This window comes from Culicoides brevitarsis, chromosome 1 (genome assembly GCF_036172545.1).
Source record: "Culicoides brevitarsis isolate CSIRO-B50_1 chromosome 1, AGI_CSIRO_Cbre_v1, whole genome shotgun sequence".
Taxonomy (NCBI): domain Eukaryota; kingdom Metazoa; phylum Arthropoda; class Insecta; order Diptera; family Ceratopogonidae; genus Culicoides; species Culicoides brevitarsis.
Genome location: NC_087085.1, coordinates 42,306,153 through 42,331,064, shown reverse-complemented (window position 1 = coordinate 42,331,064; position 24,912 = coordinate 42,306,153). Strand labels below are relative to the sequence as shown.

At 30.5% G+C, this 24,912-nt stretch overlaps 3 protein-coding genes across 3 annotated transcripts; 1 reads left to right on the top strand and 2 right to left on the bottom strand.

Moving 5' to 3' along the window:
• Nucleotides 1-65: 65 nt before the first annotated feature.
• Nucleotides 66-13,180, top strand: LOC134828218 (HEAT repeat-containing protein 1 homolog). Its single transcript, XM_063841247.1, has 5 exons — nt 66-171; nt 231-1,648; nt 7,686-10,840; nt 11,459-12,879; nt 12,938-13,180. Exons 2-5 carry the CDS (start codon nt 241-243, stop codon nt 13,128-13,130), a joined length of 6,177 nt encoding a protein of 2,058 aa, XP_063697317.1. The 5' UTR covers nt 66-171; nt 231-240; the 3' UTR covers nt 13,131-13,180.
• Nucleotides 13,181-14,126: 946 nt separating this feature from the next.
• Nucleotides 14,127-24,683, bottom strand: LOC134837863 (DNA polymerase zeta catalytic subunit). Its single transcript, XM_063853255.1, has 7 exons — nt 24,570-24,683; nt 24,281-24,510; nt 23,491-24,227; nt 22,728-22,935; nt 17,738-19,127; nt 14,350-16,899; nt 14,127-14,285 (listed from the first exon to the last, which is right to left on the bottom strand). Exons 1-7 carry the CDS (start codon nt 24,681-24,683, stop codon nt 14,142-14,144), a joined length of 5,373 nt encoding a protein of 1,790 aa, XP_063709325.1. The 3' UTR covers nt 14,127-14,141.
• LOC134837141 (dynein axonemal assembly factor 5) lies at nt 19,214-22,614 on the bottom strand. Its single transcript, XM_063852480.1, has 2 exons — nt 21,090-22,614; nt 19,214-20,239 (listed from the first exon to the last, which is right to left on the bottom strand). Exons 1-2 carry the CDS (start codon nt 22,557-22,559, stop codon nt 19,253-19,255), a joined length of 2,457 nt encoding a protein of 818 aa, XP_063708550.1. The 5' UTR covers nt 22,560-22,614; the 3' UTR covers nt 19,214-19,252.
• Nucleotides 24,684-24,912: the final 229 nt, after the last annotated feature.

Sequence of the window (24,912 nt, the reverse complement as noted above, 5' to 3'; positions counted from 1 at the left end):
CTCGTTTTGAGGTTCTTATAAACGTCAAATCTGCTTACATTGATGGATGTAAGCAGAAATTGACATTTAAAATTCACATGGTCGTGTTTACATCTGCTAAAAATTCATAAAATACGAAAATTTAATAAGATTTTCACTTAGATTTTTGTAAAAATTTAATTTTTTCACAAGGTAAGTTAATTTTTTATCAAAAAATGTTAAAAATTCTTACCAAAATTATTTTTTTTTAGACATTAAACGATGTCAACCTCGTTAGCGGAACAACTCCGACGTCTCCAAACGCCTCAAACAGCTGCCCTTCATGATCGGAAGCGTTTCCCGTCACTTCTCTTCGACCCAAAGGAGGCTGCGGAAAAAGATCGTGAGACAATCTACGAAATTGGAGTCAGCGGGCTCGAGGAACTCATTCAAATCGATCCACGTTTCCTAATTTTCCGCGAATCTCTCTTCGATAAGGGCAGTTTGCACCTCCAACGTGCCGTCGAGGACAAAGAAGTCAACAAACAACTCGATGCGACGATTAAATCCTTCATGTTTAGCGTTTCGCCGTATTTTATGCTCCAACCTGCGCACAAATGCCTCGAATGGCTCATCCGTCGTTTCAGAATCCAAGATTACAACAAAGACGAGTTCATGTCCTTGATTTTGCCGTATCACGAGACACGAGTTGCAGTTCGTTGCATCCAAACGATGTCCCTGAAGAACCCGAACGACAAATGGCATTGGTTGTTAAACGTGAAAAAATCGGGCGAACCGCTTTCTAAACAAACAATCATCAATCACGCGATCAGTTCTCCGGCTTTTTTGGAGTTTATTGGGAATTACACGTACGAAGCCACGAAAGAATTGACGACGAAAGCTCATAATTTGCAAGTTATGTTCAATTTTTATTGCACAACAGTCATTGCGACAATCGACACTTCGGTAAAAATCAAGGAAGCTCATGTTCATGCCGTGATGCGCCCAATAACGCGAGGCTTTGAATCAGCAATTTTGGATTTCGCCGCATCTTCTTTCATGATTTTCTCTCATATGTTGACGAAAATGTCCTTGGCGAAGACAATGACCGAACGTTTCGCGATTATGGGTTTGGCAGCTGCCGACAAACACAATTTAAGTGAAGAAGCACTTGCGATGATCATCATTAGCTTCCAACGGCAATCACGTTTCACGGAAGTAACTGACGATATGTTGGATAAATTCCTCAATTGCAAGTGGCTTTGTGCCGTTTTAGATCAAATTTATCAGAAAAATTTGGATATTTTGGCTTTAATTGTCCCGTTGCTGGCTGCTTGTTTCAAACAAATTCAAGATCAGAGCAAATTAGCGCCGCGATGCAAGAGTTTGTGCGAAATGTTGTTGGAAAGAATTCATTACAGTCCCAAAGATGCGGAAACTTTGATCAAAAGTGTGCTTGAAAGTTATGTGATGAAGAATAAAAAGCCGCAAGATATGGATGGAATGACAATTGAACTGGATTCGGATGAGGAAATGGAAGATACGACGGAAAAATCTGTCACGGAATGGTACAGCGGGTATTTGAAAAGGTTTGAAACGGGATATCCAGAGTCTTTTGATAAAATTGTCAATGAAATTGTGAGTAGTAAGAAGTCGAAGAAGAAGCAACATGCGTTGAAAAATATTTTGGGTGAGTTTTTGTTGATTGAATTATTTAAATTTCAAAAGGTTTTTTTACAACAAACTTCTTTCTAAAGATGATTTGTATTGATATCTGATCGATTTTTGATCGAATAAAAAAAAGTACGATTTTATCATATGAGGAACAAAAATCGTACTTTTTTTCTCAAGTCAATTTTTGATGGGTTTCAAAGCTAAAAATTAATAAATATTCATTCTAAAGTTCATTTCCATTGATATCTGATCGATTTTCTATCAAATAAAAAAAGTACGATTTTTTATCAAAAATCGTACCAATTTTTGATGGGTTTCAAAGCTAGAAGTTAATAATTTTTCATTTTTAAGTTGATTTCCATTGAAATCTGATCGATTTTCGATCAAATAAAAAAAAGTACGATTTTATCATATGAGGAACAAAAATCGTACTTTTTTTCTCAAGTCAATTTTTGATGGGTTTCAAAGCTAAAAATTAATAAATATTCATTCTAAAGTTCATTTCCATTGATATCTGATCGATTTTCGATCAAATAAAAAAAGTACGATTTTATCATATGAGGAGCAAAAATCGTACTTTTTTTCTCAAGTCAATTTTTGATGGGTTTCAAAGCTAAAAATTAATAAATATTCATTCTAAAGTTCATTTCCATTGATATCTGATCGATTTTCGATCAAATAAAAAAAAGTACGATTTTATCATATGAGGAACAAAAATCGTACTTTTTTTCTCAAGTCAATTTTTGATGGGTTTCAAAGCTAAAAATTAATAAATATTCATTCTAAAGTTCATTTCCATTGATATCTGATCGATTTTCGATCAAATAAAAAAAAGTACGATTTTATCATATGAGGAACAAAAATCGTACTTTTTTTCTCAAGTCAATTTTTGATGGGTTTCAAAGCTAAAAATTAATAAATATTCATTCTAAAGTTCATTTCCATTGATATCTGATCGATTTTCGATCAAATAAAAAAAAGTACGATTTTATCATATGAGGAACAAAAATCGTACTTTTTTTCTCAAGTCAATTTTTGATGGGTTTCAAACATTTCCATTGATATCTGATCGATTTTCGATCAAATAAAAAAAGTACGATTTTATCATATGAGGAACAAAAATCGTACTTTTTTTCTCAAGTCAATTTTTTTTTCTAAAGTTCATTTCATTGATATCTGATCGATTTTCGATCAAATGGGTTTGTTGGGAAAGCTAAAAATTAATAAATATTCATTCTAAAGTTCATTTCCATTGATATCTGATCGATTTTCGATCAAATAAAAAAAAGTACGATTTTATCATATGAGGAACAAAAATCGTACTTTTTTTCTCAAGTCAATTTTTGATGGGTTTCAAAGCTAAAAATTAATAAATATTCATTCTAAAGTTCATTTCCATTGATATCTGATCGATTTTCGATCAAATAAAAAAAAGTACGATTTTATCATATGAGGAACAAAAATCGTACTTTTTTTCTCAAGTCAATTTTTGATGGGTTTCAAAGCTAAAAATTAATAAATATTCATTCTAAAGTTCATTTCCATTGATATCTGATCGATTTTCGATCAAATAAAAAAAAGAACGATTTTATCATATGAGGAACAAAAAAAGCTAAAAATTAATAAAAGTACATTTTTTATTTTCATATGAGGAACAAAAATCGTACTTTTTTTCTCAAGTCAATTTTTGATGGGTTTCAAAGCTAAAAATTAATAAATATTCATTCTAAAGTTCATTTCCATTGATATCTGATCGATTTTCGATCAAATAAAAAAAAGTACGATTTTATCATATGAGGAACAAAAATCGTACTTTTTTTCTCAAGTCAATTTTTGATGGGTTTCAAAGCTAAAAATTAATAAATATTCATTCTAAAGTTCATTTCCATTGATATCTGATCGATTTTCGATCAAATAAAAAAAAGTACGATTTTATCATATGAGGAACAAAAATCGTACTTTTTTTCTCAAGTCAATTTTTGATGGGTTTCAAAGCTAAAAATTAATAAATATTCATTCTAAAGTTCATTTCCATTGATATCTGATCGATTTTCGATCAAATAAAAAAAAGTACGATTTTATCATATGAGGAACAAAAATCGTACTTTTTTTCTCAAGTCAATTTTTGATGGGTTTCAAAGCTAAAAATTAATAAATATTCATTCTAAAGTTCATTTCCATTGATATCTGATCGATTTTCGATCAAATAAAAAAAAAGTACGATTTTATCATATGAGGAACAAAAATCGTACTTTTTTTCTCAAGTCAATTTTTGATGGGTTTCAAAGCTAAAAATTAATAAATATTCATTCTAAAGTTCATTTCCATTGATATCTGATCGATTTTTGATGAAATAAAAAAAAGTACGATTTTATCATATGAGGAACAAAAATCGTACTTTTTTTCTCAAGTCAATTTTTGATGGGTTTCAAAGCTAAAAATTAATAAATATTCATTCTAAAGTTCATTTCCATTGATATCTGATCGATTTTCGATCAAATAAAAAAAAGTACGATTTTATCATATGAGGAACAAAAATCGTACTTTTTTTCTCAAGTCAATTTTTGATGGGTTTCGATTTTATCATATGAGGAACAAAAATCGTACTTTTTTTCTCAAGTCAATTTTTGATGGGTTTCAAAGCTAAAAATTAATAAATATTCATTCTAAAGTTCATTTCCATTGATATCTGATCGATTTTCGATCAAATAAAAAAAGTACGATTTTATCATATGAGGAACAAAAATCGTACTTTTTTTCTCAAGTCAATTTTTGATGGGTTTCAAAGCTAAAAATTAATAAATATTCATTCTAAAGTTCATTTCCATTGATATCTGATCGATTTTCGATCAAATAAAAAAAAGTACGATTTTATCATATGAGGAACAAAAATCGTACTTTTTTTCTCAAGTCAATTTTTGATGGGTTTCAAAGCTAAAAATTAATAAATATTCATTCTAAAGTTCATTTCCATTGATATCTGATCGATTTTCGATCAAATAAAAAAAAGTACGATTTTATCATATGAGGAACAAAAATCGTACTTTTTTTCTCAAGTCAATTTTTGATGGGTTTCAAAGCTAAAAATTAATAAATATTCATTCTAAAGTTCATTTCCATTGATATCTGATCGATTTTCGATCAAATAAAAAAAAGTACGATTTTATCATATGAGGAACAAAAATCGTACTTTTTTTCTCAAGTCAATTTTTGATGGGTTTCAAAGCTAAAAATTAATAAATATTCATTCTAAAGTTCATTTCCATTGATATCTGATCGATTTTCGATCAAATAAAAAAAAGTACGATTTTATCATATGAGGAACAAAAATCGTACTTTTTTTCTCAAGTCAATTTTTGATGGGTTTCAAAGCTAAAAATTAATAAATATTCATTCTAAAGTTCATTTCCATTGATATCTGATCGATTTTCGATCAAATAAAAAAAAGTACGATTTTATCATATGAGGAACAAAAATCGTACTTTTTTTCTCAAGTCAATTTTTGATGGGTTTCAAAGCTAAAAATTAATAAATATTCATTCTAAAGTTCATTTCCATTGATATCTGATCGATTTTCGATCAAATAAAAAAAAGTACGATTTTATCATATGAGGAACAAAAATCGTACTTTTTTTCTCAAGTCAATTTTTGATGGGTTTCAAAGCTAAAAATTAATAAATATTCATTCTAAAGTTCATTTCCATTGATATCTGATCGATTTTCGATCAAATGGGTTTGTTGGGAAAGCTAAAAATTAATAAATATTCATTCTAAAGTTCATTTCCATTGATATCTGATCGATTTTCGATCAAATAAAAAAAAGTACGATTTTATCATATGAGGAACAAAAATCGTACTTTTTTTCTCAAGTCAATTTTTGATGGGTTTCAAAGCTAAAAATTAATAAATATTCATTCTAAAGTTCATTTCCATTGATATCTGATCGATTTTCGATCAAATAAAAAAAAGTACGATTTTATCATATGAGGAACAAAAATCGTACTTTTTTTCTCAAGTCAATTTTTGATGGGTTTCAAAGCTAAAAATTAATAAATATTCATTCTAAAGTTCATTTCCATTGATATCTGATCGATTTTCGATCAAATAAAAAAAAGTACGATTTTATCATATGAGGAACAAAAATCGTACTTTTTTTCTCAAGTCAATTTTTGATGGGTTTCAAAGCTAAAAATTAATAAATATTCATTCTAAAGTTCATTTCCATTGATATCTGATCGATTTTCGATCAAATAAAAAAAAGTACGATTTTATCATATGAGGAACAAAAATCGTACTTTTTTTCTCAAGTCAATTTTTGATGGGTTTCAAAGCTAAAAATTAATAAATATTCATTCTAAAGTTCATTTCCATTGATATCTGATCGATTTTCGATCAAATAAAAAAAAGTACGATTTTATCATATGAGGAACAAAAATCGTACTTTTTTTCTCAAGTCAATTTTTGATGGGTTTCAAAGCTAAAAATTAATAAATATTCATTCTAAAGTTCATTTCCATTGATATCTGATCGATTTTCGATCAAATAAAAAAAAGTACGATTTTATCATATGAGGAACAAAAATCGTACTTTTTTTCTCAAGTCAATTTTTGATGGGTTTCAAAGCTAAAAATTAATAAATATTCATTCTAAAGTTCATTTCCATTGATATCTGATCGATTTTCGATCAAATAAAAAAAAAGTACGGTTTTATCATATGAGGAACAAAAATCGTACTTTTTTTCTCAAGTCAATTTTTGATGGGTTTCAAAGCTAAAAATTAATAAATATTCATTCTAAAGTTCATTTCCATTGATATCTGATCGATTTTCGATCAAATAAAAAAAAGTACGATTTTATCATATGAGGAACAAAAATCGTACTTTTTTTCTCAAGTCAATTTTTGATGGGTTTCAAAGCTAAAAATTAATAAATATTCATTCTAAAGTTCATTTCCATTGATATCTGATCGATTTTCGATCAAATAAAAAAAAGTACGATTTTATCATATGAGGAACAAAAATCGTACTTTTTTTCTCAAGTCAATTTTTGATGGGTTTCAAAGCTAAAAATTAATAAATATTCATTCTAAAGTTCATTTCCATTGATATCTGATCGATTTTCGATCAAATAAAAAAAAGTACGATTTTATCATATGAGGAACAAAAATCGTACTTTTTTTCTCAAGTCAATTTTTGATGGGTTTCAAAGCTAAAAATTAATAAATATTCATTCTAAAGTTCATTTCCATTGATATCTGATCGATTTTTGATCGAATAAAAAAAAGTACGATTTTATCATATGAGGAACAAAAATCGTACTTTTTTTCTCAAGTACGGTTTTCGTTTAAATATTCATTCTAAAGTTCATTTCCATTTATATCTGATCGATTTTTGATAAAATAAAAAAAATTACGATTTTATCATATGAGGAACAAAAATCGTACTTTTTTTCTCAAGTCAATTTTTGATGGGTTTCAAAGCTAAAAATTAATAAATATTCATTCTAAAGTTCATTTCCATTGATATCTGATCGATTTTCGATCAAATAAAAAAAAGTACGATTTTATCATATGAGGAGCAAAAATCGTACTCTTAAGAAAAAAAATTGTTGATGAAAAATTCATTAAAATAATTTTTTTTATTTGAAAATACAAATGATATAAAAATTTAAAAAAAATATATTAAAAATATAATGAAAAAAAAAAATATTTTAAAAATTTAATTCAAAAAAATTAAAAATTGAAAAAAAATTATTGAAGAAATATTTTTTTACAAATAAAAATATTCAAAAAATCAAAAAATTCAGAATAAATTTGAAAATATTTTTCATTTTAACAAAAAAAAAAAGAAACAAAAAATATTTTTTATCAAAAACTTTACAAAATCTTTACTTTTCAAAATCCTTAAGTTTTTCATTTTTTACAAAATTACTTTATTCAATATTTTTAATTTTTATAATTAGGTATATTAAATTTGAAAAAATTTATACGATTCAACCTTAATAATTTTTTTCTTCAATTTTTTCTAATAAATTTTTTTTTCTTTGAATTTCAGATTTCTTCTTCAAAGTTTACTGCTCTCAAGATGACGGAAATATGTTCGAATACTTGTACGACTACAACAGCGAACGTCGAGCACAATCCGTTAAATATGTCGTAGCCAATTTCGAGAAATTAAACTCAACTTCAGGCGGTGCAAATTTACTAAAAACTGCTCTTTCCGAGAGATTCGTAGACGATGAACCCTCAGTCCTATTCGAACTCTTCAAAATGCCCGCAGAAAATCTCCTGAAACTCTTTTCAGTCACAGAATTATTGAGTTTTTGCGGCAAAGTCTTGTCAAAATGCATCGAAATGCCTCTCATGTGGAAACAAGTAGCGCCGCATGCTCTTTCTTTGATCATCCAAAAAGAAATATTTTTGGGAAATGAATATCTCGTCATGTTATTGATTTTTCCCTTCATGACACCAACGATCGACGAAACAAAATTCAAAATTGAAGCTCGAAAGTATTCCGTGGATTTGGGAGAAAAAGGCGGCAATGTCTCGAAAAAGTTGACAAAAGTCGTGCAAGCAATTATCGACAATGGGGAACATTTTCCGGGAGATCTCGAACAAACTTTACCAATTTTCGAGGAATTTGACGTCAAATCCGAAGTTTATGCCCTACACAAAGCTGTTTATTTGTTGAACGGATTGGAAAGTAACACAGAACCCGAACAAGGCATGAAATTGTTGGAAAATTGCAAAAAATGCGCTGCTTTAATCGACACAAAGGACAAAAGACAATCTCTTTTGTTGACTGCCGTTGATTTAATTTCAAAAAATGTGCATTTCGACAAGGAAGATGATGATTTGTCAGCTCCTGGCACGAGTTTGACCCTGAAATTGTCACTTTTTAATCTCTTAATTGGCAAATTCGTCGTAGCTGAGAAGGAAAAAGAGAAAGAAGCATTAAATTCAGCTCTTAAACGTTTCGTTGGAGTTTTTTGCAAGACCATCGAAGAAAAATTAGAGTTTTTCTCCTTGTATTTCACCGCAGATTGTGTTCTTCATGAAGCAAAAGACGGAGAAAAACGTTTAATTAACCCTCAATATCAGTTTTATGTCATGAAAATGACTTCTTCTGCGCTAAAAAGTCAAGTTAAAGTCACGGACAAGACTTTTATCCGTTATTTAATGGCTCTCGCGAGTTCTGTGGCTCAATTAAGACAAGCTGCGTTCGATGTACTTTTGAATTTAGTCAATTCGGAGACTCGTTGGAACATTTTGATCGAAAAATTGTTAGAACGCAAGGAAGAACTCGTCATCGACAGTGAACAATTACCTCTAATTTTGTATTCGATCTTCGGAAGTGGTTCAAACGTCAAAAAAGCATCCGATAAAAAAGCTTTAAACTCATGTTTCGAAGTTATTTTGGATTTTATTGCCAACCAAAACGTCTCAAACTACGAAAAAGCGAGAATTCTCGCAATTTTGAAGCACATCCCCGATTCTGTGATTTTTGAGAAATCATCTGTGGTTGGAAATGACATTTTAGCATCAAGCCAACAACTGATCGGGAAGTACGAGTCACTTATTTTGAAGGAAATTGTCTTTCGCGTCGATAAAGACACCGTTAAAGCTGCTTCAAAGCATCCTCATGTCTGGAATTTCATCTTGAGTGCCTTGAAAAGTGACGCATTGCTTCAACTTTTCGATCATCGTTCAGTTTCTGTGGCCCAAAAGACTCTCGAAGCGTTTAACAGTGACATTTACAAGGCAATGGGCGAGAAATATCGTCAAGAATGGTTCCAAACTGTCGTTGAAACGTCTACTTTTGCGAATAATCTTCAAGTTCACTCCGCCGCGGGAAAAATGTTGAAGGAAATTACCGTAGAATTCGCTTTAGCGCAAAATTTGTTGGAAAAAATGAAGACAGCATGTCAAAACGAAGCATCTGGCAGCGAAAAAGAACGTCGGCAGTCGTTTAATAAAAATTTCGTTCAATCCGAGACTCTTCAAAAGCCTCATTGGAAGCAAGGAATCACTTTACTCGAGTTCATGCAAACGAAACTTCAGGTCGACAAGCCATTCGAACTTGTTGGCACTCTTTTTGACTTGCTTAAACGTTGTTTCGAGTTCGAGGAACAATCGTTGGTTGAATATGAGAAGCAATTAATCCTCACAGCGATTTTAAATAGTTGCAAAGGACCAATTCCTGCAAATCAAAAGAAGAATATCGATAAATTAATCAAAATTGACTTGATTATTGAGTGTGTTCGAGGCACACAGAACCCCCAAACCCATCATGACGCCTTAATTTTACTTTCTCACGTCGCTTCGATGATCCCGGAACAAGTTTTGCAGAACATCGTGTCACTTTTCACGTTCATTGGCGCTACTACAGCACGTCACGACGACACTTACAGCTTCCAGATCATGTCAAAAGTGTTAGAGAACGTTATCCCGATCGTCGTGAAGCAACAACGAGGCGACGACAAAGTCATTTCCGTGCTAAAAATATTTTCCGACATCATTTTGGACGTCGCCATGCATCGTCGCTTAATTGTTTACACGAAACTTCTTCAAACGTTGGGTCCGGAGACGTATTTGTGGCAATTTTTGGCTGTTTTGTTCGAATCGCATGTCGTTCATTACGAAAAAGATCCAAAAAGTTCGAAGAAAAGTACGCATCGTCACACCAACGACGATTCTGAGGAGCTGCAGGAACGTTTGGAGATCGGATTAACAATTGCCAAGCAATTCCCGTGCGAAATTATCGTCCATACATGCACGCAACTCATTAAATTCTTGTCGCAGCTGCCCATCACGGAGGAACAAATGAAGATGAAACTCCCGAAAGACGTCACTTTGATATTTGACACAAAAAATCACAGTTTCAAGCACGTTCGCTTCTATAAATACGTTACTTTGCAATTTTTGGTTGCAGTTTTGACATCTGCTGAAGTCACGAAGGAAGCGGAACACATCTCCGATCCAATAACGCTCAAAAATAATTGTGCCGAGCTGATTTCGGAAACTTTGAAATACTTTCCCGCCATTACGAAAGCCTCTGCCGGGCAATTGCATCAAAAAACTTGGAAAGTTGCGCTCAGTTTTTGCTTTGACATCTTGGAAAGTGCGATTTTGCTTCTCACGCCAGACTTGTTTATCGAAACTGTGCGCGATTTGATCGCCAATCACGAGTTGATCACAGTTCGGATGAAGGTAAGTCCTAAAAAAATATATATATATAAAAAAAATATTAAAAAAATATTTAAAAAAAACTATTAAAAAAAATATTTTCAAAAAAAATTATGAAAAAAAATATATTAAAAAAAATATATAAAAAAAATATTAAAAAAAATATAAAAAAATATTTTAAAAAAAAATATTAAAAAAAATATTTAAAAAAAAATATTAAAAAAATAAAATTAAAAAAATTATTAAATGAAGTTTTCAAAAAAAATATATTGAGCAAAAATTATATAAAAATTCTTTTTTATATTTTTTTTAAAAAAAATAATAATAAAAAAATAATAAAAAAAATATTTAAAAAAAAATATTAAAAAACTATTTAAAAAAAAATAAAAAAATAATTAAAAATAAAATACAAAATTTTTTTTAATAATTTTTGCTCAATATAAATTTTATTTAGAAGTTGAAAACTTCATTTTAATATATTTTTTTAATTTTATTTTTTCAAATATATTTTTTTAAATTTTTTTAATAGTTTTTTTTAATATTTTTTTTAATAGTTTTTTTATAAATAATTTTTTTGTGAAACAAAAAATATAAATTTGATAAAAAAATAAAAAAAATAATTTTAATAATTTTTTTTTGTAGATTTCTGACATCCTCATCACGAAATTGCACAACCAAAGAGACTATTTCAACGAATGCAATGAAGAAAATTTGCTTTTGCTCGTGCAACCGCTCACGGAAATCATCAAAAACATCGGAAATGACGCAGATTTGCCGAAAAATGCGACAATTTCGGAGCATTGGGCCCTTCAGCAACTCGCGCTCAATGCAATTAAGCTCTTAGCACGTGTTTTAGCGGATACATACCCGAATGACTTCAAGGAAGTGTTGAAAATTTGCACGGAGAAACTCTGCAAACACGATTCTGTGTGCGATAAAGTCCTTGGATCGCTCGTTTTGTGCGTTTCGGATCTCTCTGCCACACTCAAAGCTCATGCGATTGCTCAATTACCGAAAATTGTGCCAACAACTCTCAAAATTTTGGAAAATCAGAACGCCAGTAAGCCTGATACGGTACTTTTGAGCATCGTTATTGCCATTTCGAAGATAATTGAAGCTCTTTATCAATTCTTGTCGCCATATTTGACGCAACTGATCATCCAACTATCTCGCGTTTACACGGAAGCTCTTTCCTCGACACATCCCGATGCGAAAACAACCAATTTAATTGGAAAAATTAAACATATTTGGCAAAATTTGGCAACTTTTGTGCCTTCACGTGTTATAATTCCCGCCATTAACAACAGTTACAAGGATATCATTAAACAACAAACGTTCCGCGCGATTGGACCCATTATGGATTTGACGAGTTCCTGCTTTGATAACATCCCGCAGCAAGAATTTACAACGTTGCAGAACGAATTGACGTCATTTTTCGTGAAAGCGCTGCAATTTAGATGCGATCGACGTGTCACGAGTGAAGGAGTGACGGAAAAAGACATTGAAATTGTCGAGAAACACGTAATTCAGGCATTTACGGGACTCATTTTGAAACTTTCGGAAAGCAGTTTTCGTCCGTTGTTCTTTAAAATTCACAATTGGGCGTTGGTTGAAGCGGCAGCGAGTCGCGAACGAGCAATTACCTTCTTTAAGTTGTCGCATGCGATTTCGGAAGCGCTCAAAGGACTTTTTATCTTGTTTTCGAGCGACTTGATCGAACCAATGTCGAAATTGCTGAAAGCTACAAACGCCTCAAAATGTGTCGATTTGTATTTTGAGTCGCCAGAGAAGAATTCGGTGCTCGTTGAATACGTTTTACGGACATTGAAGAGCATTTGCACGCACGATTCCCAAAAATTCATGAATCCCCATCGATTTGGCGTGATAATGGAGCCTCTTGTTGACACAGTTGAAAATTCTTTGATCGCCGAAAGTGAGGATTTGAAGCTTTTGTTGCAAGAAACAATTGGAGCGTTAACAGTTGCTGTTGCCGATGACACACTTTGGAAGCAACTCAATCTTTATTTGTTGGAAAAAATGCGATGTGATGAGCCGGAACAAAAGTAAGAAATTAAAAATATTTTTTTTATTTTTTTTTCATGAAAAATATTTTTCTTTTAGGATATTTACGTTGCAAATTTGTATCGAAGTTGCTCGTCGTCTTGGAGAAGATTTCTTGCAGTTGTTACCTGAGACAATTCCCTTCTTTGCTGAGCTTATGGAGAGTGACGTGCATGAAGTAGAACGTGCTGTGCAACGTGGTTTACAGGAATTGGAAAAAATTGTTGGAGAAGACTTGCAAAAGTATTTCTAAAAATTTACTTTTATTTTATGAGAAATATAGAAAATATAACAAAAATTTAAAAATAATTATTTTTATTCTTAAAAATTATTTTTAAAGAATTCAGAATGCTAAAAAAAAATAAAGAAATAAAATACTTTTTTTTTGTTTCAAAATTATTTAAAAAAATTTTTCCTCATAGACATTTTTTTTCAAAATATGAAAAAAAATTTAAATTTTTACTTTTACTTTTTTTTACGCAATTAAAATTTAAAAAAAATATTAAAAAAAAAAAAAAAAATTTTAAAAAAAAAAAAAAAATTTTTAAAAATATTTATTTTAAAAAAATTAAATTTTTTTTTTTTGAAAATATTTTTAAAATTTTTAATTTATTTCATGGAATTAAAGGATAAAAATTACCTAAAAAAATGTTTAATAATAATTCAAAAAAATTTAAAATAATTTTTTTCTCTTGAATTTTTAATTTTTTACATTTTTTGAATAATTTTAGAAATTAAACTCGATCTATCTTTTATTTTCTTAAATTTTAATAAAAAAATATTTTTTTATAATTTTTTCCAAAAAAAATTATTAATTAATTTTTTTTTTTTTGTATGTATGAAAATAGCAAAAACTAAAGATTTTTTTAAGTGTTTAAGTAAAAAAATTTTTTTTTTTCAATTTTTTTAAATATTTTTTTTTAATTTTAAATTAATTAATTTATGTTTTAATTTTTTTATAAAAAATTATTTTTATTTATCAAAAGAGTAAAAAATAAAACTTTTTTAGAAGAAAAATTTTCTCAGAAAATAAAAAAAAAATATTTTTCAAAAATTTTTATTTTTGTAAATTGATAATTTTTTAATTCTAAAAATCTTAAAAATATTTCCAAATTTTAATTCCAAAGTAATTAATTAGATAGGAGAAAAAATAAAACAAAAAGTTATTTAAAAAAATGATTTTATTGAAATTTATTTTCTTAAAAAAACTTAAAAATATAAAAAAAAAATATAAAAAATATTTAGTGAATAATTCAAAAATGTATCAAAAGAATTCATTTTCAAGCAACTTTCGCATATTTTCCGTTTGTGAAAAATTGTGCTTCGCATTATTAAGTTTATATAAAATCGGACAATCCAATGAAATGCATTCAAAATTTGTTGTTCGACCGCTACATGAATGACAAATCTAAAATTTAAAAAAAAAAAATAATTAAAAAATTTTAAAAAATTTAAAAATTCAAAAAAATTACCTTTTGAATCTGCGCCAATCTCCTATCCAACTTCATAATTTTACAATTTAACGCCAAAACAGCTTTTTGTGGATTTTCCTGACATTTCTCACAAACACCTTCATTCGTCGTTTGATTCCCGCACTCAACCACGCAATTCGTTGTCGCAAAATATTGCGCTATTGTACTTTTTTTGTACGTAAAATCCCCCAAATTTGCATCTGTGTGAGTTGTTGCTCCCGTTATCTTCAAAGTTCGCGGCAATTCTTGAAACCATTCTCTCACATCGACTCCAATGAGCAACAAGCATCGATTTAACGGCGGAATTATGACTTTTGTGATATAATAAAAGGAATTAACTTTCAATCCCTTATCTTCCAGCATCTCATACGGGCTTCGAACCAATCGAATTAACGGCAATCCCGGGGGACCATTAGCAATAACGAACGGGACTCGTTCACCGCTCAAAGGAATATTTCTTGGATCCTTTAAAACCCATTTTCGCGCCAATTCTAAGGCAGGAACACACGCACCGGGTTTGTATCCTTTCATTCCGCGAAATTCTTTGGCAAAAATCAAGTCTTGAATGCTGGTTTCGCCTTTCAGGAGCTTCGTAAATTGCCGATTGATGAAACGCTTGACACGACTAACATCGAGAGTCTCAAAAAGGATGCGAAGAGTCTTTTCGAGAGTTTTTGCAACGATCGGGCAACCATCACGACGAACAGTTTCAATGCCTTTCGCTTCGTAAATGGGATCTTTTTGGTCGGGAGTCTCATACATGTACCCAACATACCGCTTTTTGGTCTGTAAAATGCACGGTTGATAAACTTTTTCGAATTTCAGCTTGATCGGCGATGGATTATCGAGTGTAACTGCTTCAGCTATTTCCTGTCCTAAAGTGAAAGCTTCATCGCGAGTTCGTCCCGGAAGGAGAATAAACAAGGAATCTGTGTCTCCGTAAACAACTTCAGCCCGCCATTCGCTATTAGCTTCGACAAATTTGATTGCACGTTCGAGAGTTTCGCGCCCTTTGCTTACAACGCTGTCCCCAACTTCGACACAAGGCATTCTTCCGCTGAAATTCGCCGCCGTATATCCATAAGTGACGTTCGCGATCAATTTCAAGCCGAGTTGTCGTGAATGCAAGACCCGTTGGAGCACTTTATTACTTTTGTGCAGCTTCATGGACTGTTTTACCATCAATCTCGTGTCGAGAATCTCGTTTAACATCTGCGGAAGGACCCCTTTACGGACTTCTTTGGTCACAAAAGCGACGCCACACGGCGAAATTGTGATCTGGTTCTGTTCAATGAGCTCCTGAAGCAATTCTGGCGGGATTTTCAAGTTTGTCGCTCCAAATTCGAAGGGGTCTTTTGTGCCAAGATGCTCTACTCGACCCAAACATGTCGAAAAACAGTAATTATATCCGATTATAACGCTTGGATATAAACTTTGAAAGTCTAAAACGATCAAAGGATCCGTGAAAAGTCGGGATTGGGGCTCTAAAATTAAGGGTAAGTACTCCGGAGCTCTCATATGAGCTCGTTGTTGCACACTTGGAGACACCCCGACGTAATTTCGTGCCTTGGCAATTCGCATCATCATGCTTTCAACGCGAAATTGTGACCCCCGGGATAAAACTTCGAAAAATTGGATGCCAAAGAGCTTCGCCAACTCACACGTTCTTCCAATCAGGTCCAAAGTATCCAAAATATCGATTGTTCCGCGGACTTTTTTCAAGTAATAATCCGCTACGATCCACATTGTCTTCGGATTTTGCCATAAACGAGTCAAAAATTTATGAGAATGGAGCAAATATCGTTGATGCATGATATGGTACAAGACATTCTCGAAGGTATATGACGTCAAAGCGATTTCATGTCGAATTAACCGCCAAACATTCAATAAAATTCTCCCGCGTATCTGAATATCGTTCTCGTACTCGCGATCCATACCTTGTCCCGGATCAGGTTCTTCCATTTGGGGCACTTCTTTGCTCTCCTGCGTCACATGTTCCTTCGGTAAAATCCGCGAAAGCAAGGAAATCATATCCAATTCCAATGCGTTTCCTCTGTCAATTAAATATCCCCATGAAAAACGCTCAATTTCATAACCTGAAAATATATCAGGGTCCCAATGACGCACAATGTCGATTAAATGTTCGAATAACGAAATTTCATTGGGAACAACAAAAATGTCGGTTTTCATGTCACTTCGACGGAAAATATTTACTTCGAGTTCGCTCAAGCCGCAGACGATCATTGCGGTTTTCTTTTGATCAACAAGAGAATTTTCCGGGACGTCGTTGATGATGGTGAAAAATAAAGCGGAAATGCCGTCGAACATTGGATCAGGCTTTAAATCGTTACGGGTTTGGCAATGTAATTCCAAATTCATGAGGGTTAAGTAGGAATATTCGCATTTGGCGTTGGCGGTTTTTAAGTTTTCAAGATCGACTTTGAAATGTTGGGATTTGTCGACGAGACTGATGTCTGTGGAACTGAGAGAAAAGCCATAAGTGCTGTTTGGATTCAAGCGGGATGCTTCGCTGTCGGGTGAGTCTTTTAACTGAAATGAAAAAAAATTAAAAAAGGAATTGTAAAAAAAATTAAAAATAAATTTAAAAAATTTTTGAAAAAAATATTTTTAGAGAAGAAAATCCTTGTAAAAATATCATTTTCAAAAAAACCAAAATTAAAAAAAAATTAAATTTTTTTGAAAAGAAAAAAAAAAAATTAAAAAATAAATTTTTAAAAAAAAAATGAAAATTCATTTAAAAAAAAAAAATAATTTTTGAACAAAATAAAATTAAAAAATTTAAAAAAAAAAAAAATTAAAAAATTTTTAAAAAAATTAAAAATTAATTTTTGAAAAAAAATAAAAAAAAATTATTTTTAAAAATAATAAAATTTTTAAACAAAAAAAAATTGAAAATAATTTTTGAAAAAAAATTAAAAAATAATTTTTTTAAAAAAAAAAAAATTAAAAAGAAAATAAAAAATTTTTGAAATTAAAATGATTTTTTTAAAATTTAAAAATATTTAAAAAAATTTAAAAATAATTAGTAAATTTTTTTTTTCATATTTTTTTTAAAACTTAAAAAATTTATAAAAATTGATTTGCAAATTTATAAAAATTTTTTTAATAGATTTTTAATTTTAATTTTGATAAAATAAAAATTTAAATTATTTAAACATTTATAAAAAAAAATGTTTTAAAATAATAATAGAGTTAATTTTGATAATTTTATTTAAAAAATTCTAAAAAAATTTTTTAAATATTTTAAGTAAATTTTTCGATATTTAATTTTTTTAACAAAAATATTTTTTTAACAGAAATTTTTTTAATTTTTTTTTTTAAAAAATTATTTTTTAATTTTTTTTTTTTTTTTAACAGAAAAACTTACACTGATATCTCCAAAAGTCTCACTTGACTGAAAACTATTCTCAGAAGTTTGTGATGTCGCAGGAGAATCAACAGCAGACTCTTCCAATGCCTTATTTATCTGCAATCTCTTCTTCAGAGACAACATTCCGCGTCTTTTTCGTCTCATCAAGGACATACTTTTCCTCGAACTCGATGGCGTTGCTGATTTTCTCCCATCTTGACTCTCAGCTAAAACTCCGGAGACATTAAATTGGTAAGTTTCTTGCTTTTTTCCTTCAGTATCGCCCAAAGTTACGTCAAATTCATTAAAAGTCGCATCAATAACCGAAACTTCTTTATCTTCTTCGACATTTTCTTGCATTTCTTCTTGCAGCACATTCGATGGCTTCTCAACTTTTGCTTTTGCGGGACTTTCATCTTCGATTTTCCTCACAGGTTTGATCGTTTTTCGCGCTTTAACCCAAGATTTTGCATCTAAAACAGTCGGAGGCTTTTTCGCGCAGTCTAAAATTACATTTTCATCAGTTACTAAACATTCGTTTATCTGATTCACGCTTTCAGGTTTCTCAATTCCTGTGAGATTTCGATAAGATTGCTTCCGAATGGAGTTTAAAACTGATCCTGATGTGTTCAAGACTTGACTTTCGAAGGAAGGACATGCTTTGAGACAATCTCCAGCGACATGTAAGATATTGTAGCCTACTTCTCGCTTCTTTGTGATGTCATTGAAGTCTTTATAAACAGGTTTTCGCGCTTCATGGAACTCGTAGATGGATTTTTTGACGTCTTCCGGCAATGGAGGGTCTTTTAATGGATGAATTACGACTTTTTCTTCGTTTTTAGCTGCGGAAATGGGAGAAACTTCTTCTTCTTCAGAGGAGGGAAGGTCAAATATCAGTGTGCGATCGTAAAAACTTTCAATCATCGGATCAGAATCATATTCGTCATCACTACTGATCGTTTTTTCAGGCGTTTTGTATTCTGGAAATGCATTTGTGATGCCTGATGGTCCCGGAGTAGGAGATAAAAACGCAGCAACGAGCTTTTCCGTTAAATTTTCATCATCCAAGATGTTTGTTTCGACTTTTTGAGGAGTTTTTTCAACGCTGCTTGAAGGTATTTCTTCAATTTTTGATTTTTGAGTCCCAATTTCTTCATTTTCTGTCGATTTTTCTTCAATTTTCGACTTTTCAGGAGTTTTTTCAACATTTTCTGTCGATTTTTCATCAAATTTAACTTTTTTGATGTTAATTTGGAGCTCTTTTAACGATGACGGAGGCCTATCTCTATGAAACCAAGTCTTTTCTTCAGCAGATTTCTTTTTTGGTCTTCGTAAATCGTATCCGCCATCAAGTTGAGGGAAATTTTCTGACATTGTAGTTGTGTTTAATTCATCTTCATCAGAAAATCTAAAAGAAAAAAACAAAAAATTATTAAAAATTTCGTTAAATTTTAATTTTTTAACATTTTTTGAGCAAAAAAACAGTTTGAGGTGCTTGTTATTTTTATTTAAAAATCCGAAAATTGCTTAAAATTACAATTTCGTCTCTTCTATCAAGAGTTTTTTAATTGGATTGTTCTCAGGTAATGCGTTTAAATGCTTTTCATATACTTCAGAATACTCTTTTCCAATTTTTTTCAGCGATTCTGCGAGTTTTTCCTTCAATTCTACTTCAGGACTTTCCAAATGAAGGATCATTCGTTCGACAATTTGATCAAAAATGCCTTCGCACTCCTTTTTATCCGTCGCTTTCATGTGTCCCAATACATTTGCTGCCAAAATTCTCACTTCCGCACACGGATCATCCAATCTAGCTGACACTTGAAACATCAAAGGCTTCAATTTTTCTGTCTCCATCGCGCCGCTACTCAATAAAATCCTCAGAGCGAACGCCCGAGTTCGAATACTGTTGTCTTCGATCAAAGGAACAAGCTCCGACGAAAAATGATCAATTAATTTCGCAGCAATTTCTTCGTCAGCGCCTTGAATTGTCGCACACAAACACGCAGTTGCCATCGTTCGAACAGTTTCGGCACTTCTGCCAGCTGCCCACACGAGATACGGTTGAATGACGTCTTGAATGAACGTTTTGAGGACTTCTTCGGTGTTTTCGGGCGACGTTGAGAGCGTTTTCCATTGAATCATGACTTCAGCGATTGATTTGAAAATTAAAACTCTTCCTTCGGGACACGTGTTTTTCAGAGCTGTCAAGATATGTGGTTGAAAAGTACGAATGTTGGCGGAATGTAGTCCGGAAATGTTGATGATGCCGCTTAAAAGTGAGATTTGAGGAAGAACTTCTTCAGCTTCGGTTTCGAGAGGACCGATTTGGTTTAAGAGATGTAACGAGTAACGATCGTGAAGACCTTGAACGGAGGTAAAAGTTGAAATTTTTGCTAAAATTTCCTTTCCTAATGTTTGAATGTCTTCGATTTCAGGTCCGAGAGACATTACTTTCATCGTAATTGTGTAAAGGTTCTTTTCTGTTTCCGAAATTGATGAGTCTGAAGAGTCGTTTGTCTAAAAATATAAAAAAATAATAATTAGTTGATTCAGGTTAAATTAAAAAATTTATTCATTTAAAATATTTAAAAAAAATAATGTTAAAATAAAAAAAAATGATCAATTTCATTTTTTTTTAGAAATTCTAAAAATTTTTTGAAGTATAAATTTAAACGAATTTTGAAGAAAAGTTTTTTTTAAATATTTTTTTAAGTTTTGAAAATTAAAAAATTACAAAAATTTTTTTTTTTTTTTTAAAAATTTTTTTAATTAATTTTAATTATTTTTTTTTTCAAAATTTAATTATTTTTTAAAAATTTCGACCTTTTTTTTTTTTTATTTTTCAAAAATATTTTCTAAGTTTTAAATTTTTTTTTTAATTTTATTTTTTCAATTTGAAATATTTAAAAAAATTAAACAAAAACCTTATGAATTAAAAAAAAATTGAACAATTTAATTTTTTTAGAAATTCAAAAAAAAAAAATTTGAACTATAAATTTAAAAATAATTTAAAAAAAATTTAAAAATATTTTTTAAATTTATTTTTAAAACCTTCCAAAAATTTAAGAAAAAAAATTATTAATTTTTTATTTTTAAAAAAAATTAATAGAAATTCCAAAATTTTTTTTTGAAATTTAAATTTTTTAAATAAGAATAATTTAAAATAATTATTTTTAATTTTTTTTTTTTTAATTTTTTTAATAATTTTTTTTTTTTTTTTTTTTTTGAAAAATTAAATTATTTAAAATTTTGAAAATTTTAAATTTATTATTTTCTTAATTTTTTTAAAATCTTAATTTATATTTTTTTTCTAATTTTTATTTATTTTAATGGAATTTGAATCGAAAAATATTTTTTTAAAAATTACCTGAATTATCGACAATCCATCAGACAGCACATCACAAAATTGCAAAAGCTGCAACTGATATTCGGGCTTCGTATTATGACAAATTGTCGTATCAACCAAAACCTCACTAATTTCCTTCAAATCCCCCAATTTTTCATCATTCGAAGCTGCTGCAAATAACGCCGTAAAACATTTCAGATTCCCCAAATTTGGTTGTTTCGACATTTGACGCCTCACATAATCCGCCCACGACGAATAATCCAAAAAAGTTCCCAAATAAATCGCTATGAGCATCGCTTCCGCCGCAACTATCTTCTCCGGATCAACGCAAGTTTTCGCCAAAACGGGAAACGCATCAATAAATTGCGTCGCAAATAATTTTTCCGAGTGAATTACGACTTGTCCCAATAATCTCGTGGCATGAAGACGAACTTCTTCCTTCCATTCTTCCATTTCGTGCAAAATAATATTCACCATTTTCAGGTTTCGTTGTACGAGTTGACGACATCCGACTGTGGGGCGTTTTAACTCGGCGGGATAATTTTCTGGAGTCACATCTGTGAGTAAATATTCTTTGAGCTCTTCTTCGTTTTCGTCGTAATATTGCGCGCCAACTTTTATCCAATTTTTATGGATTTCCTCGCGAATTTCTTCGACTTCGTCAACCAAGCTGCACAGAATTAAGGGCAAAATTTTACTAAAATGCGAATAACGATCTCGCAGTTCCAAACCCAAACGAATTCCAGCTCGCCCGCATTCCAATCGAACTTTGGGGACATCATCCATGAGCAATTTCGACAAATCCATGATAATATTTCCAACTTTATCGTCATTCGTTAAAATATGCAAGGCAGTAATGGACAAAGTTTCAATGGCAATCGCTCTATTGGCTGAATATCGATGTGACAACATAAAAGTCATCGGTTTCACAAGAACTTCAGCTCGATAACGAAAACTGGGAGTTGCTGTCGCAAGTAACTTCACAATTTCACAAGATTCTTTCTGAATCGCCGGATAAGGATCCTTAATGGTTCGTATCAAGACATCAATGACGTCATTATAAGCCTTTAAAATCAAATCTTTCTTCTCTTTCGGGCATTCTTTGAACTTTTCAATCAATTCTTTGAGTTGTTGAACCAGCTGAAGTCGCATTTCTTCACTTTCTTCGATCATTTCTGCCTGAGCAAGTCTCTGAGCGATCACAGAACAAATATATTCGAGATACGAACTGTTCCTCGGGAGAAATTTCATCATTGACGACACAATTGACGCTGCCAGAGATCGACAAACCTCAAAACGATCCGTATAAGCCTTCATTAGGTGAATGTAAATCTCATTGTAGTACGTTTCAGCTGTTGATTCATCAACTTTGCCGGATTCAAAGTGCTCCAACATCTCTTTTAACGTCGTTTGACGCACCGAACGTTCGGGACTTTGCAAGTTTGAACACCATTTTTTGCAAAAATCTTCCGGAGAAACTTCCTCAACCATTTTTCTGGATTTTTAAAGCTTTTTTTGTAACTAATTTAGCGCGATCAACGCAACAGTTGCCATAACAATGAATCAAAATAAAGAAAAAAACGTGAGAACACGAGTGAAAGCAGAATGTAAGCAGTTTGTAAGCAAAAATAAATTTGAAAAATACGTTAAAAATCTTACTCTGGATCGAAATTCATGACAGTAAAATCAAGTTCATCTTCGTCTTCGGGTTCGATTGTTGCATTTATGACTTGAGTAAGTTGCGTTGATTGGTTTTGAGGCTTTTGACTGCTTACAGGAGCTAATACACTATCAGTATCGGGTGTTTTTCCATCATTTTCTTCTAATTCTCGCATTATTTCAAGTAATTCATAGTCTTCTTCGTTCACTAAAATTTAAAAAAAATATTTTTAAAAAATTATTTTTAAATAATTTTAAAAATTAATTAAAATTAATTTTAATTAATTAATTAATTAAAATTAATTAAAAATTAATTAAACTTAAAAATTAATTAAATTTTACTAACATTTAAAAAAAAATATTTTTATAAAATTATTAAAAATTATTTTTAAAATAATTTTAAAAGAATTAATTAAAAATTAATTAAAAATTAATTAAAATTTTTAAAAAATTAAAATTAAAAAAAAATTAATTTAAAAATTATTTAAAATTAATTTAAAAATTATTAAAAAATTAATTAAAAATTTAAATTAAAATAAAAAATTAAATTTAAAAATTTAAATTTAAATAAATTTAATTTAATTAAAAATTAAATTAATTTAAAAATTAAAAAAAAAAATTTAAAAATTAAAAAAAAAATTAAATTTAAAAAAAATTAATTAATTAAATTTAATTTAAAAATTAATTTAATTTAAAAATTTAAAAAAATTAATTTTAAAAAATAAAAAAAAAAATTATTTTTTTAAAAAAATAAAATATTTACATGTAACACTCAACGTATTTTGAGTCAAACTCATGACAATTTCTTCATTAACGATCGTTTCATCCAATTTTTCATTTAAATTTTCAGTCTCATCTTCGTCAGAAAATAACGAACCCGAATGATTTGTCTTTTGTGAGGTTTTTTGCGACGGAATTTCGTCCATTAAAATTAATCTTTCCATTTCTGCAGTCGAATCCATGCGATTTTCCTCCTCAAAGTCCTTTGGAGCAACTTTCGCCTTCAAAACTTGTCGAAAATATTGATCACTCCTACTTAAATTCACGTATTCTCGAATCTGCGATGGCGGAGGCTCCAATTCTGCTGTCGATGCGAATCCTCTTCTCAATTTCTCGTCTTCCCATAAAGAAGCAATGCCGGGATTCACGCAATTTGTGTCAGTTTTTTGATATAAAAGAGCTCGATTTAAGATGTGAATCGCCATTATGTCGAATTCAATGGCGGATTGGGTGAGTTTTTGCGGAATATGGCTCTCTTCTGACTTATTTGAGGAACGATGAAGTAACAATTGCTCCGGAACATAAAGTTGACTCATGCCGTAAAGATTGTGATCGATCATAAATTGCAAAATATAAGGAATGTGCGATTCGTGAGGCTGAAAAGAACGATTCATAATCGCTCCGCTTAACAATAAATTCGCTACACGACGAACGAGACCCGGATTGAACAAATAAATCTTCAGGAAATGCATGTCGGTGTTGTGAAATCCGTAAAATGGACTAAAAAATAAATTTTTATTAACAAAAAAATCGAAAAAAATTAAAAAACTTACATTCCCTTGACCAATAAAATTTTATAAACATACTGCCTTGTCGACATCATCTTCCCAAACGAAATATTTATCGCTTTATCCAAGCTATTAGCTAATTGCTGCACATAACTCGTGTGATTTTCGACATTGTTGTCATCGAAAGGCACATACAAATACGGATAAACGCCATGAATGTGAGCACAAACCTTTTGCCCGAACTTGTTACTGCCAAAAACTCTTATAATAGGCACCTAAAACGAAAATTCGGTTAAAAATTTAAGCAAAACACAAAATTTTTCTGAAAACTTACACTTTTTATCACAGTATTTTGTAATTCTGAAAAGCAGGAATCCAAATTTTGAATGGGCTTCGTCAAATAATAGTCCATTGTGACAATCCGAATCGCTTCGACAGTCTTTTCCATCGTTGAATCATTAAAATTTGCGAAAAATTGAAGATTATGAGGAATGGCGAAATATTTAGCGCGCTGCTATCAATCAGCTGACTGCTTACTTCTGAGGAGATGTTCATACTGGGGCACTAAAAATTAATTTTTGTGAGTTTTTATTAAAATTTTAATATAAATTTAATAATTTTATGTTTTTTTGGCTTAAAAAAATTAAAATTTATGATTTTATTTTAAAATTTCTCAA